The sequence below is a fragment of the Scyliorhinus torazame genome, chromosome 17 (assembly GCF_047496885.1).
Source record: "Scyliorhinus torazame isolate Kashiwa2021f chromosome 17, sScyTor2.1, whole genome shotgun sequence".
Lineage (NCBI taxonomy): Eukaryota > Metazoa > Chordata > Chondrichthyes > Carcharhiniformes > Scyliorhinidae > Scyliorhinus > Scyliorhinus torazame.
The window spans coordinates 27,986,991-28,001,164 of NC_092723.1; the positions used below are offsets into that span (position 1 = coordinate 27,986,991).

Consider the following 14,174-nt stretch of genomic DNA (forward strand, 5'->3'; position numbering starts at 1 on the left):
CGTGAGGTGATGATGCAGCTGTACAAAACTTTGGTAAGGCCACATTTGGAGTACTGTGTACAGTTCTGGTCGCCTCATTTTAGGAAGGATGTGGAAGCTTTGGAAAAGGTGCAAAGAAGATTTACCAGGATGTTGCCTGGAATGGAGAGTAGGTCTTACGAGGAAAGGTTGAGGGTGCTAGGCCTTTTCTCATTAGAACGGAGAAGGATGAGGGGCGACTTGATAGAGGTTTATAAGATGATCAGGGGAATAGATAGAGTAGACAGTCAGAGACTTTTTCCCTGGGTGGAACAAACCATTACAAGGGGACATAAATTTAAGGTGAAAGGTGGAATATATAGGAGGGATATCAGAGGTAGGTTCTTTACCCAGAGAGTAGTGGGGGCATGGAATGCACTGCCTGTGGAAGTAGTTGAGTCGGAAACATTAGGGACCTTCAAGCAGCTATTGGATAGGTACATGGATTACAGTAAAATGATATAGTGTAGATTTATTTGTTCTCAAGGGCAGCACGGTAGCATTGTGGATAGCACAATTGCTTCACAGCTCCAGGGTCCCAGGTTCGATTCCGGCTTGGGTCACTGACTGTGCGGAGTCTGCACGTCCTCCCCATGTCTGCGTGGGTTTCCTCCGGGTGCTCCGGTTTCCTCCCACAATCCAAAGATGTGCGGGTTAGGTGAATTGGCCAATGATAAATTGCCCTTAATGTCCAAATTGCCCTTGGTGTTGGGTGAAGGTGTTGAGTTTGGGTAGGGTGCTCTTTCCAAGAGCCGGTGCAGACTCAAAGGGCCGAATGGCCTCCTTCTGCACTGTAAATTCAATGATAATCTATGATTAATCTAGGACAAAGGTTCGGCACAACATCGTGGGCCGAAGGGCCTGTTCTGTGCTGTATTTTCTATGTTCTATGTTCTATTAGTTGCAACATTTTCAAATTGTAACACCATACTCAGAATATATAGGGAGCAGAGGGTCAATTTTGTAATCAACCACTTTTAATTTTGTCACTTTTGCACCAGGTAAATTCACATTCTATTGCTGCAACATTGCAAAACATTCATTACATTTCCATTCATAGGATGTGGGTGTTATTGGCCGAGACAGTATTTGCCATTTCAGAGGGCATTCAGTCACATGTAGGCCAGATTTCCTTCGGCATTAGTGAACCAAGCGGGTTTTTAAGACATGTAACAAGGGTTTCATATTAGACTTAATTACAGATTTCAAAATTCAAATTTCACCAAATGCCATGGTAAGATTCGAACCTGGGTCCCTCAGAGGATTATCCTCGGTCTCTGGATTATTAGTCCAATGACAATACCACTATGCTATTGCCTCCAAGGCTTAAAGTACACACTGCACAATCTGGAATATAAAGAAAGTCACACAGAAGCGTTTTACCAGCTAGGAAATTACATAAAATTTCACAGGACAATTCTATGTCCTACTGTAGTTACATGATGTTAGGTTAAGAATATAGGACTGTAATGTAATTAATGCTAATCGGACATTAATCGCTTATCACATTTATTTTCAAATACGATTAAGCCATCAGATTAACATTAATACTTGATTATTCTAATGGATTAAAAAAAACAGAAACCTGTTCTTTATAAGGTCTCTTCCCTACTATAAAATAAGCATTTTGATCATGATCACATTGGCTGTAAAAGAATGAAGTTATTTATCGCCTAGGTTAGTATTTTTGGTTTCTAGTCACGATTGTTACATTTTTGCTCTCTATCAAACTCTAATAATTTACATAACGCTCAGACATACACTGTGCCTTTAGGTAGCTTAAACACAGCATTCACACTGAATCTATACAATGAATACAGGAATTGCGTGGACCAAGCTAGATTGGTTAAAAAGACTCATGTATTCCAACTGAACCAAAGAGCGTTTCTATATATTGTATATATATTCCACATATTTCAAGAAATATCTAAGAAGCAAGTTTTCTAAAAAAATTGGAGAGTTTGTCATTATTTGCTGTACTGGCAGCAAATGTATATAGTACTCAAATTATGCTTCACTTTTACTGTGAAGCCGAAAAGCTGTAGTAAATAATCAACTTAGGTGATGGAAATTCAATAAAAAACATTGACTATGTTTCCAATTGTAAAGCATGGAATTCATGACTGAAAAATATATGCTCACATTTAGGCTCTTTGGTTGAAATCAATTTATTCACTGGCTAATAACTGGAAGGAGATCTTACACAACACATATAGTTCACCCATAAGACCACAAAATATAGGAGCAGAATTAGGCTATTCAGTATATTGAGTCTGTTTCATCATTCAATCACGGCTGATATTTTTCTCATCCCATTCTTCCGCCTTCTCTCCGTAACCCGAGCCCCTGATCAAGCAAGAACGTATCTATCTCCGTCTTAAAGGACACTCAGTGACTTGGCTTCCAGGCATCTGCGGCAGTGAGTTCCAGAGATTCACCACCCTCAGACTGAAGAAATTCCCCCTCATCTCAGTTTTAAAGGACCATCTCTTCAGTCTGAGGCTGTGTCTTGGACTACACCCCAGGGTTCTGAAGGAGATAGCTGAGGAGATGGGCTCTACCACAAGCTGCTCCAAAAAGCCATCTCATAAGACATTCCCCAAATTACTTTATTTGGGATTCGCTTTCAAGCTGATTTTCCCAGTTCACCTGCATATTGAAGTCCCCCATGATTATTGTAATATTGCCATTCTTATATCCCTATCTCCTGATTTATTTTCTGCCCCACATCCCGACTACTGCTAGGGAACCTGTACACAACTCCAATCAGGGTTTTATTACCTTTGTGATTCTTCAACTCTACCCACAGAGATTCTATTCCTTCTGAGCCTATATTGCTTCTTGCTATCGATTCAATTTCATTTCTTGCCAACAATCTTTTTGATAGGAAACATATCCTTGGATATTTAGATCCCAGCCCTGATCCCCTTGCAGCCACGTCTTTGTGATGCCCACAACATCATCCCAGCCAATTTCATAAACTCACTTACCTTGTTTGGTATACTGCGCGCCTTTAGGTACAACATCCTCAGTCCTGTGTTGACTGGCCCCTTCTCATAGTTGTCCCCTTTACTGCTGTATGAAGTTAGAGTCCTGCCACTTGCTACCCTGTTCTATTACTTGTTCTGGAAAACTTTACTAACCTATCCCTGGGTCCCTTTAACTAATTTAAAGCCCTCATCATTAACCTGCACTCCTACCTTGTGTGTTAACTTTGATTTTCTAAATTTCCATACAACTGAACCCTCCCCCTCCTTTTTAGTTTAAAGCCCTATCTACAGCCCTAGTTATGCAATTCGCCTGGACTCTGGTCCCAGCATGATTCAGGTGAAGACCATTCCATCGGAACAGCTTCCTCCTTCCCCAGTACTAAGTTAGAATAGCCTAAATTTAACATGATCTTTGCTCAAATACAAAAGAACTTTGCCAACGATCCCCGTTACAATGCAGATGTGACCTGTATAAAATAGTGCTCGTCGTCTTTCAATTACAGACCATTAAAAAGCAGACATTTTTCATTTGCTCTAAGCTCATTCACAATTTTGAATAACTTATGAAAAAGGCACTACCTTCCAGTATAGTTGCTGTTAAAGAGTTTTGGGGCACTAATGTATATTTTAACACTGGAGGCTAAACTAGTTTTGATCACATAGTTTCGATCACATTTTTAGGTAATCTATAGCACTGCTATCTCACGCTGCTGAGGATCCAGGTTCAAATCTTGGCCCTGGGTCACTGTCCGTGTGGAGTTTGCACATTCTCCCCGTGTCTGCGTGGGTTTCACCCCCACAGGTTAAGTGGATTGGCCACACTAAATTGCCCCTCAATTGGAAAAAAAAAGAAATTAAAAAAAAAAAATTATGTTACTTAAATAACAATTTATTTCAATTTGGGTGTGTGCACAAAATAATCAAAAAGCTTCCCCCCTCCCAATTCTGACTTTGCATTAAGCCATACTGCCACAAAATGATTGATGGTGCTCTGAAAATTTGACTTCTGCATCTCCAAGTCCAGGCTGCCACTCGGAGGCTCTGAGCAGTACTACAGTTGTTTGCAAGAAGCATAGTAAGGGAGTCTCATGCACATTTAAGCTACACCAGAAATGTTCTCATCCTCATATTCTGCATCTTCCTAAATTCTCATTCCAGGTATGAAAAAAAATAATTATGAGGGAAGACACAAGCTACTGTAACTGTTTTAACTAGCAGAGGAAAAGGTTAAAGCATTAATAAGGTGAACAGAAAATCTGGCTCCACTGGTTCAGAAATCAACAATTAAGGCTCAGCAACTAAAACCATCACTAAGAATTATAGAATCCCTTCAGTGCAGATTAGGTCTGCACTGGCCCTTGGAAAGAGCACCCGACTTAAGCCCACGCTTCCACCCTATCCCTGTAACCCAACCTAACCTTTTGGAAATAAAGGGGCAATTTAGCATGGCCAATCCACCTAATCTGCACATCCTTGGACTGTGGGAGGAATCCAGAGCACCCGGAAGAAACCCACGTAGACACGGGGAGAAAGTGCAAACTCCACAAAGTCACCTGAGGCTGGAATTGAACCTGGGTCCTTGGAGCTGTGAGGCAGAAGTGCTAACCACTCTGCCACCGTGTTGCCCTCTGCCACCTTGTTGCCCTGAAAAATGAGAATATTTGCAGAAGATTCATTACTTGATTGATGGAACACGAAGTTTAACTGTGTAAAATAAGGGATAGACAGTTTTACCTTTAAGCAAACAGTGAGATAAGGCAGTATGATTAGTTTTGGATTGATCAGCAATGAAAAACTGCTTTGAACTTTATACTAATTTGTGATGAGAAATAGAAAGTAAAACACTTTTTCTGAGATGCAGCCAATAAGTATTAGATTTTGTGGATAAGGCACATAATGTTGCATCATTGTTCTGTATCTAAGGATGTTGCATTTGAACCAAGAGTGCTTGATGAAGAAAAGGCCTGAAATATGAGTTACCTACTTCTGAACACGGTCTACATGAATTTTGTTGCGTTAACAAATCATCATAAACACATTTGGCACGTTGATGCATTTCCATTGCTTTTTTGTAACATGGTCACATTTTACTTAGATAGCAATACTAATTATTAGTACCAGATGCAAAATTACTTCCTTCTGCTCGACAGGAAAGAAAAAAATAAAAATTGTATTGGTCAATACAGCAAGAACAGCTAACTGCAGTCCTCCATATGTTGGCAGTAGCATTCAGACAATGGCTAAAAGCAACATTTCAAAACTGACCAACCACATCTGATTTGTTATTTGTCATTGACCCAACTTTACTATCACTAAATTCTAAATCAAGTTTCAGAATATGGCTTAAAATTGGACTGATAAGGCAGAATTGTAGATCAGAAAGTAGTTCTGATGAAAAGTAATCGACCTGAACCATTAACTCGGTTTCTCTCGCCACAGATGCTGTCTGTCCTGCTTAGTAGTTCCAGCATCTTCTGATTTTATTTCATAAAGTTTAATGTTGCTATATCATTAAAGTTTCACCATGTGTATGTCATTAAAAAATCTTTGAAAACAAATCCATCTTTGAGCATTCAAATGGCAGAACACATTTCTTTCAGGTGCATGTATATGAAGTAAATAAATCATAATTGTGGTTAAAAGAATTTAGTCCCGTATCAAACATTCTCATTACTTTAAAGTAAAGGTAAATTAAAATAGATAGTTTTAACTTTATAAAGCATTTCTTTGCCTACATTTGAGAGTGACCAATACATAAAATGGTCTTGATTCTTCCACAATTTCAATGAAACACAAGCTATTTTTCCTTACTACTTTTTTGAGGTCGAGACCAGAGCCAGCAGTCCACAGGATGCACAAAATTTGGTTAAAGTGTGAATCAGATTACATATTTTAAAAGTTTTAGAACTTCTACACATATGGAGCTGTCAAGTAATTCAGTGCATAAGATGCACCATTGTAGATTGAAACTTTATTTATTAACAATTCTGAGGCTTCTAGACTGGGACATTGACAGACCTGCATTTTGCCATGTCTTTAGTTTAATTTTGAAAGTTAAGTACTTGAGTTTCATGTGGGAAAATCGGAATTTCATTGCCCATGTGTAATCTTTACATTGGAAAATAAGTGAAAGATTGTTTCCTTGGAGATGCAATATTTTTATCTATCCGTGGACTGATTTTATTTTCATTAATTTAAATATCTGTATCATCAGTAGATAGTCTTGTTACTTCCTTACAATCATAATTGGAATTAAAAAATTTTTTTTAGCCTGACAAGTGAAATACTTATTGTGGTTGTTAAGTAGACAATAGTGTAGTGAGCATCCTATCAAGTCTCAGTTGCATTACATTGCAGTTAAGCAGATAGCTATGAGTCTTGTGATACGCTATCCCATTTGTACATACAAGGGGTGCAGATTTCAGTTCAGAGGCATCTCAGCCTGCTCATGGGAGTTCCTTTTCTGCTAACTGTTCAAGTAATTAAGAGAATGCTTAGAAACAGCAATGACTCAAAGAATGATTCATCTAAAAAGCTCCTGAGCTTGTTGACACAAGTCATGGTTAAGGTAGTTGTTTAAGGATGCACCTGTGATTTCCATGAGCTGATCATAAAACGGTTGTTAAAACACAAAAAAGGCATTCCTTTGGAGCTACTTGAAATCTTAAAGAATCCTCAAATGAATATTCACGACAATTAGTTTATAGGCTGATAGATCATTTTTCTAGAGTTATTCTGCAATAAAAACATTCCAAATATGAATCCTGCAGATGTACCTTGCTATAGAGATGGAAAACAACTCAAATCTAAGACTTAAGAGAAACCATTGATGATTTACATATTAGTGTCCAGCCACATAATACTCTATTGGGTAATTTTAAATCGCTATTAAATATGTAAGTGCATCTTCTATATCTATTTAAACAAACATTTTGTTTAATATAATAAACTAGAATGAGTGAAGTCTAATACAATTCCTACCATGTAAACAGGAATACAAGAATGAGGGCCAGTTTTTCAAACAACCAATAATTTGATCAGCTCATGGTTTAATCATCCCAGGGTAAAAAAACACTCAACATTTCATTTCGATCCTAGAGATTAATTATCCCAGTACATTCTAGGAACGTGAAGCGGATAACAGTATTCTGACTATCATACCTCCCCAAAGTTGGTGTGCCCAGTCTCTTTAGCATGCTCCCTAGCCTCTAACTGACCCACCAGCCCCTTTTGGCAGATTACACATCGCAATGTGAATTTATTCAGATCTGTAAATTGTCGTTTCCTTCTAGCTTCATCTGCCAACTCCAGTGCTTGGGCAAGGACAACATCATCGGCTGTGGAGAAGATAGTTTGTGGGGGTGTTTCAGGATCTTCAAACTGTCGATTTAACGGGTCATAATGGATCCCATCATAGAGCAGGAGAACTCGTTTTGTGTAGCCTACATCTTCGCCAAATCTGTCTATTCGGACAGTTTGTGTGTCCACTACACAGATCTCACACTGGTAAAATTTGGATAGAATAGAGATTTCAATGGCTCCTCCCCATGTGTCATTCTGACGAATCCAGTTGCAGTAATCCCAATTACTTTTTCCTAGTACAGCTTCTGTGTATGAGTCAGGGTCACTTGCCACAATCTGCGCTATCAGATTTCGCATTTCTGGAGCACAGGTCGGCTCACAAACACCACCCTCGACCACGTAGTGGATGCTTGTGAAGAGACATGAATTATCTGCAGGGACAACATGCCGGGCCAGCTGTGGGAAAGCATCCTTATCTGAACTTTTAGCACCAAACTTTGAAGCAGAGGCTTTGATCTTCAACGTATCCCTTTCCTCTTCCACAATCAAAGTATCTCCTGCAGAAAAATTGTGATATGTTTAATGCAAACTTACTCTAGTACTGGTTCAAGGTTATCATCAAATAATTAAAAGTGATGCAACTATTTGCAGAAAAAAAATAGGGAATGCACATATGTACAGATAAAATATTTTTATTAGTGGACTCTTTTTTTGTTAAAAAAGGCATCTACAAGAAAATCTTTAAAATATCATGCATATTATCATAAATAATGTAGTTATCCACAATCTACTTGTGATGCTGAACCTGGTGGTTTGCATGGATTGCCATCAAGCAGATGATGCAAAATACTGCTGTGACTATTTAAACACATTCAGAAATCTTTCCAAAGAATTAAACAAAAGACTTGCATTGACATTGCTCTTTTCATGACAAAGCACTTTAGAGTCAAATAAGTACTTTTGAAGTATAGTCACGGTTACCAGATAGGAAATTGGGATATTAAATTGGGCTATGAATCACATTAATTTCACAGTGACATATTATAGATATATACTTTATATGCATTTGCAGACTTCTTGTTCATCAGGTTTTAAGTGTCACACACTGCCCAAGTATTTATATGCCACTTATTAACATAAAGGACCAAAGCCAGCCATTTCCAATTTGTTTAAAATTTCTCCAGGAACAAAGATATTGAAGTCATGATCCTTGCACACTCATCTTGATTGAACTGGTCAGAAAAAATATCGTCTGAACAATTGAGTTTGTGCAAATTCACCCACACTTCGATGTTAATTCAATTCTTTAAGTCTTAAAGACAAATGTTTTACATTGCACATCGTTCTCACCTGTCCTCAGTCATTTTGCCTTGCAATATAATACTCCAGATCCACAGCAATGTGGTTGATTATCGAATGCCCTCTGAAACGCTATAGCAAGCCACTCGGTTCTAGTCAACTGCTACGAAAATACTAAAAAGGAATGTAACCGGACGGACCACTCGGCATCGTCCTAGGCACCGGAAAAGACAACTGCAAACCCAGCTCTGTGAACCATGAAAAGCCCTCTTTACTAACACCTGGGTGCCAATGCTGGGAGAGCTATCTCACAGACTAGTCAAGCAACAGCCTGACATAGTCATACTCACAGAATCATATATTACACACAATGTCCCAGACACCACTACCGCCATTCCTGGGTATGTCCTGTCTCACCGGCAGGGCATGCCCAGCAGAGGTGGTGGCCCAGTGGCATACTGTCAGGAGGGAGTTGCCCAGGGAGTCCTCAACATCGACTCTGGACCTCATGAAGTCTCATGGCTTCAGCTTAAACATGGGCAAGGAAACCTCCTGTTGATTACCAGGTACCGTCCACCAGCTGATGAATCAGTACTCCTCCACTTGCAGAAGCACTGAGGAAGGCAAGGGCGAAGAATATATTCTGGATGGGGGACTTCAATGTCCATTACCAAGAGATAGCGCAAAAGAGCAATAGTCATAGGGGACTCTATAGTCAGGGGTACAGATAGGCGCTTCTGTGGACGTGAAAGAGACTCCAGGATGGTATGTTGCCTCCCTGGTGCCAGGGTCCAGGATGTCTCCGAACGGGTAGAGGGCATCCTGAAGGGGGAGGGCAAACAGGCAGGGGTTGTTGTACATATTGGTACTAACGACAGAGGCAGGAAGGGGCATGGGGTCCTGCAGCAGGACTTCAGGTAGCTATTCAGAAAGTTAAAAGACAGGACCTCTAGGGTTGTAATCTCGGGATTAATCCCTGTGCCACATGCCAGTGAGGCTAGAAATAGGAAGATAGAGCAGCTAAACACGTGGCTAAACAGCTGGTGTAGGAGGGAAGATTTCCGTTATCTGGACCACTGGGAGCTCTTCCGGGGCAGGTGTGACCTATATAAGAAGGACGGGTTGCATCTAAACTGGAGAGGCATAAATATCCTGGCCGCGAGGTTTGCTAGTGTCACACGGGAGGGTTTAAACTAGTATGGCAGGGGGGTGGGCACGGGAGCAATAGGTCAGAAGGTGAGAGCATTGAGGGAGAACTAAGGAATAGGGACAATATGGCTCTGAGGCAGAGCAGACAGTGTGAAGTTGCTGAACACAGCAGGTCAGGTGGCCTGAAGTGCATATATTTTAATGCAAGAAGTATTACGGGTAAGGCAGATGAACTTAGAGCTTGGATTAGTACTTGGAACTATGATGTTGTTGCCATTACAGAGACCTGGTTGAGGGAAGGGCAGGATTGGCAGCTAAACGTTCCAGGATTTAGATGTTTCAGGCAGGATAGAGGGGGATGTAAAAGGGGTGGCGGAATTCTGCGCTACTGGTTAGGGAGAATATCACAGCTGTACTACGGGAGGACACCTCAGAGGGCAGTGAGGCTATATGGGTAGAGATCAGGAATAAGAAGGGTGCAGTCACAATGTTGGGGGTTTACTACAGGCCACCCAACAGCCAGCGGGAGATAGAGGATCAGATAGGTACAGATTTTGGAAAAGAGTAAAAACAACAGGGTTGTGGTGATGGGAGTCTTCAACTTCTCCAATATTGACTGGGACTCACTTAGTGCCGGGGCAGAATTTGTAAGGAGCATCCAGGAGGGCTTCTTAAAACAATATGTAGACAGTCCAACTAGGGAAGGGGCGGTACTGAACCTGGTATTGGGGAATGAGCCCGGCCAGGTGGTAGAAGTTTCAGTAGGGGAGCATTTCGGGAACAGTGTCCACAATTCAGTAGGTTTTAAAGTGCTGGTGGACAAGGATAGGGGTGGTCCTAGGGTGAATGTACTAAATTGGGGGAAGGCTAATTACAACAATATTAGACGGGAACTGAAGATACTAGATTGGGGGCGGATGTTTGAGGGTAAATCAACATCTGACATGTGGGAGGCTTTCAAGTGTCAGTTGAAAGGAATTCAGGACCGGCATGTTCCTGTGACGAAGAAGGAGAAATACAGCAATTTTCGGGAACCTTGGATAACGAGAGATATTGTAGGCCTCGTCAAAAAAAAAAAAGAGGCATTTGTCAGGCAAAAAGGCTGGGAACAGATGAAGCCTGTGTGGAATATAAGGAAAGTAGGAAGGAACTTACGCAAGGAGTCAGGAAAAGTCATTGGCAAATAGGGTTAAGGAAAAAGCCCAAGGCTTTTTACACGTACATAAAAAGCAAGAGGGTAGCCAGGGAAAGGGTTGACCCACTGAAGGATAGGCAAGGGAATCTATGTGTGGAGCCAGAGGAAATGGGCGAGGTACTAAATGAATACTTTGCATCAGTATTCACCAAAGAGAAGGAATTCATAGAACATACAGTGCAGAAGGAGGCCATTTGGCCCATCGAGTCTGCACCGACCCACTTAAGCCCTCACTTCCACCCTGTCCCCATAATCCAATAACCCCTTCTAACCTTTTTGGACACTAAGGGCAATTTAGCATGGCCAATCCACCTTACTTGCACGTCTTTGGACTGTGGGAGGAAACCGGAGCACCTGGAGGAAACCCACGCACACACGGGGAGGATGTGCAGACTCCGCACAGACAGTGACCCAAACCGGAATTGAACCTGGGACCCTGGAGCTGTGAAGCAATAGTGCTATCCACAATGCTACCGTGCTGCATTGGTAGATGTTGAGTCTGGAGAAGGGTGCGTAGATAGCCTGGGTCACATTGATATCCAAAAAGACGAGGTGTTGGGAGTCTTGAAAAATATTAAGGTCGATAAGTCCCCAGGGCCTGATGGGATCTACCCCAGAATACTGAAGGAGGCTGGAGAGGAAATTGCTGAGGCCTTGACAGAAATCTTTGGATCCTCACTGTCTTCAGGTGATGTCCCGGAGGACTGGAGAATAGCCAATGTTGTTCCTCTGTTTAAGAAGGGTAGGAAGAATAATCCAGGGGACTACAGGCCGGTGAGCCTTACGTCAGTGGTAGGGAAATTACTGGAGAGAATTCTTCGAGACAGGATCTATTCCCATTTGGAAGCAAATGGACGTATTAGTGAGAGGCAGCATGGTTTTGTGAAGGGGAGGTCGTGTCTCACTAACTTGATAGAGTTTTTCGAGGAGGTCACTAAGATGATTGATGCAGGTAGGGCAGTGGATGTGGTCTATATGGACTTCAGTAAGGCCTTTGACAAGGTCCCTCATGGTAGAATAGTACAAAAAGTGAAGTCACACGGGATCAGGGGTGAGCTGGCAAGGTGGATACAGAACTGGCTAGGTCATAGAAGGCAGAGAGTAGCACTGGAAGGATACTTTACTAATTGGAGGGCTGTGACTAGTGGTGTTCCACAAGGATCAGTGCTGGGACCTTTGCTGTTTGTAGTATGATTTGGAGGAAAATGTAACTGGTCTGATTAGTAAGTTTGCAGACGACACAAAGGTTGGTGGAATTGCGGATAGCGATGAGGACTGTCAGAGGATACAGCAGGATTTAGATTGTTTGGAGACTGGGCGGAGAGATGGCAGATGGAGTTTAATCCGGACAAATGTGAGGTAATGCATTTTGGAAGGTTTAATGCAGGTAGGGAATATACAGTGAATGGTAGAACCCTCAAGAGTATTGAAAGTCAGAGAGATCTAGGTGTACAGGTCCACAGGTCACTGAAAGGGGCAACACAGGTGGAGAAGGTAGTCAAGAAGGCATACGGCAGGTTTGCCTTCATTGGCCGGGGCATTGAGTATAAGAATTGCCAAGTCATGTTGCAGCTGTATAGAACATTAGTTAGGCCACACTTGGGGAGTATAGTGTTCAATTCTGGTCGCCACACTACCAGAAGGATGTGGAGGCTTTAGAGAGGGTGCAGAAGAGATTTACCAGAATGTTGCCTGATATGGAGGGCATTAGCTATGAGGAGCGGTTGAATAAACACGGTTTGTTCTCACTGGAACGACGGAGGTTGAGGGGCGACCTGATAGAGGTCTACAAAATTATGAGGGCATAGACAGAGTGGATAGTCAGAGGCTTTTCCCCGGGGTCGAGGGGTCAATTACTAGGGGGCATAGGTTTAAGGTGAGAGGGGCAAGGTTTAGAGTAGATGTATGAGGCAAGTTTTTTACGTAGAGGGTAGTGGGTGCCTGGAACTCGCTACCGGAAGAGGTGGTGGAAACAGGGACGATAGTGACATTTAAGGGGCATCTTGACAAATATATGAATAGGATGGGAATAGAGGGATACGGACCCAGGAAGTGTAGAAGAATGTAGTTTAGTCGGGCAGCATGGTCGGCACGAGCTTGGAGGGCGGAAGGGCCTGTTCCCGTGCTGTACTTTTCTTTGTTCTTTGTTCTCTAGTTGCTCGGTAGTACCACCACAGACCGAGATGGCCAGGTTTTAAAGGACATAGCTGGTAGACTGGGACTGCAGCAGATGGCGAAGGAACCAAGAAGGAAAAACATATTTGACTTCATCCTCACCAACCTGCCTGCTGTAGATGTATCTGTCCATGACAGTGTCAGTAGAAGTGATCACCGCACAGTCCTTGCGGGGACAAAGTCCCGTCTTCACATTTAGGGATACCCTCCATTGTGCTGTGTGGTACTATCACCCTGCTGAATGGGACAGACTTCGAAAAGATCTAGAAGACTTGGCGTCCATGAGGCGGTGCGGGCCATCAGCAGCAGCAGAATTGTCCTCAACACAATCTGCAACCTAATGGCCCGGCGCACCCCCGACTCTACCATTACCACCAAGCCAGGAGCTCGACCCTGGTTCAATGAAAAGTTCAGGAGTGCATGCCAGGAGCAACGCCAAGCATACCGAAAAATGAGGCATCAATCTTGTGAAGCTACAACACAGGACTACTTGTGTTCCAAAGAGCATAAGCAGCAAGTAATAGATAGAGCTAAGCGATTCAATAACAAACACATCAGATCTAAGCTCTTCAATCCTGCCACATCCAGCAGTGATTGGTGGTGGACAATTAAACAAGTCACTTGAGGAGGTGGCTCCACAAATATCCTCAACCTCAATTATAGAAGATCCCAGCTCATCTGTGTAAAAGATGAGGCTGGAGCATTCGCAACAATCTTCAACCGAGTGGATGATCCATCTCGGTCTCCTCTGGCGGTCCCCAGCATCACAGATGTCAGTCTTCAGCCAATACGATTCACTCCACATGATATCAAGAAATGATCGAAGGCACTGGATACTGCAAAGACTATGGGCCCTGACTATTCTGGCAATCGTCCAGAAGACTTGTGCTCCAGAACTTGCCGCACCCCTAGCCAAGCTGTTCCAGTACAGCCACAACACTGGCATCTACCCGGCAATGTGGAAAATTGCCCATGTGTCCTGTGAATAAGAAACAGGAACAATCCAGAAGACCGTAAGACATAGGAGCAGAATTAGGCCACTCGGC

General features: G+C 42.3%; 1 protein-coding gene across 3 annotated transcripts in view; it reads right to left on the reverse strand.

Moving 5' to 3' along the window:
- Window positions 1–977: 977 nt before the first annotated feature.
- The window catches only part of yod1 (YOD1 deubiquitinase), a 35,845-nt gene continuing 22,648 nt past the window's right edge, over window positions 978–14,174 (reverse strand). For 2 of the 3 annotated variants that reach the window (XM_072480255.1, XM_072480256.1), the window contains one exon: window positions 978–7,867. In XM_072480255.1, the coding sequence (XP_072336356.1) occupies window positions 7,164–7,867 (704 nt within the window). In that variant the 3' untranslated portion in view covers window positions 978–7,163. The remainder of the gene's footprint in view (window positions 7,868–14,174) is intronic. The other variant, XR_011935733.1, reaches the window with a different exon arrangement.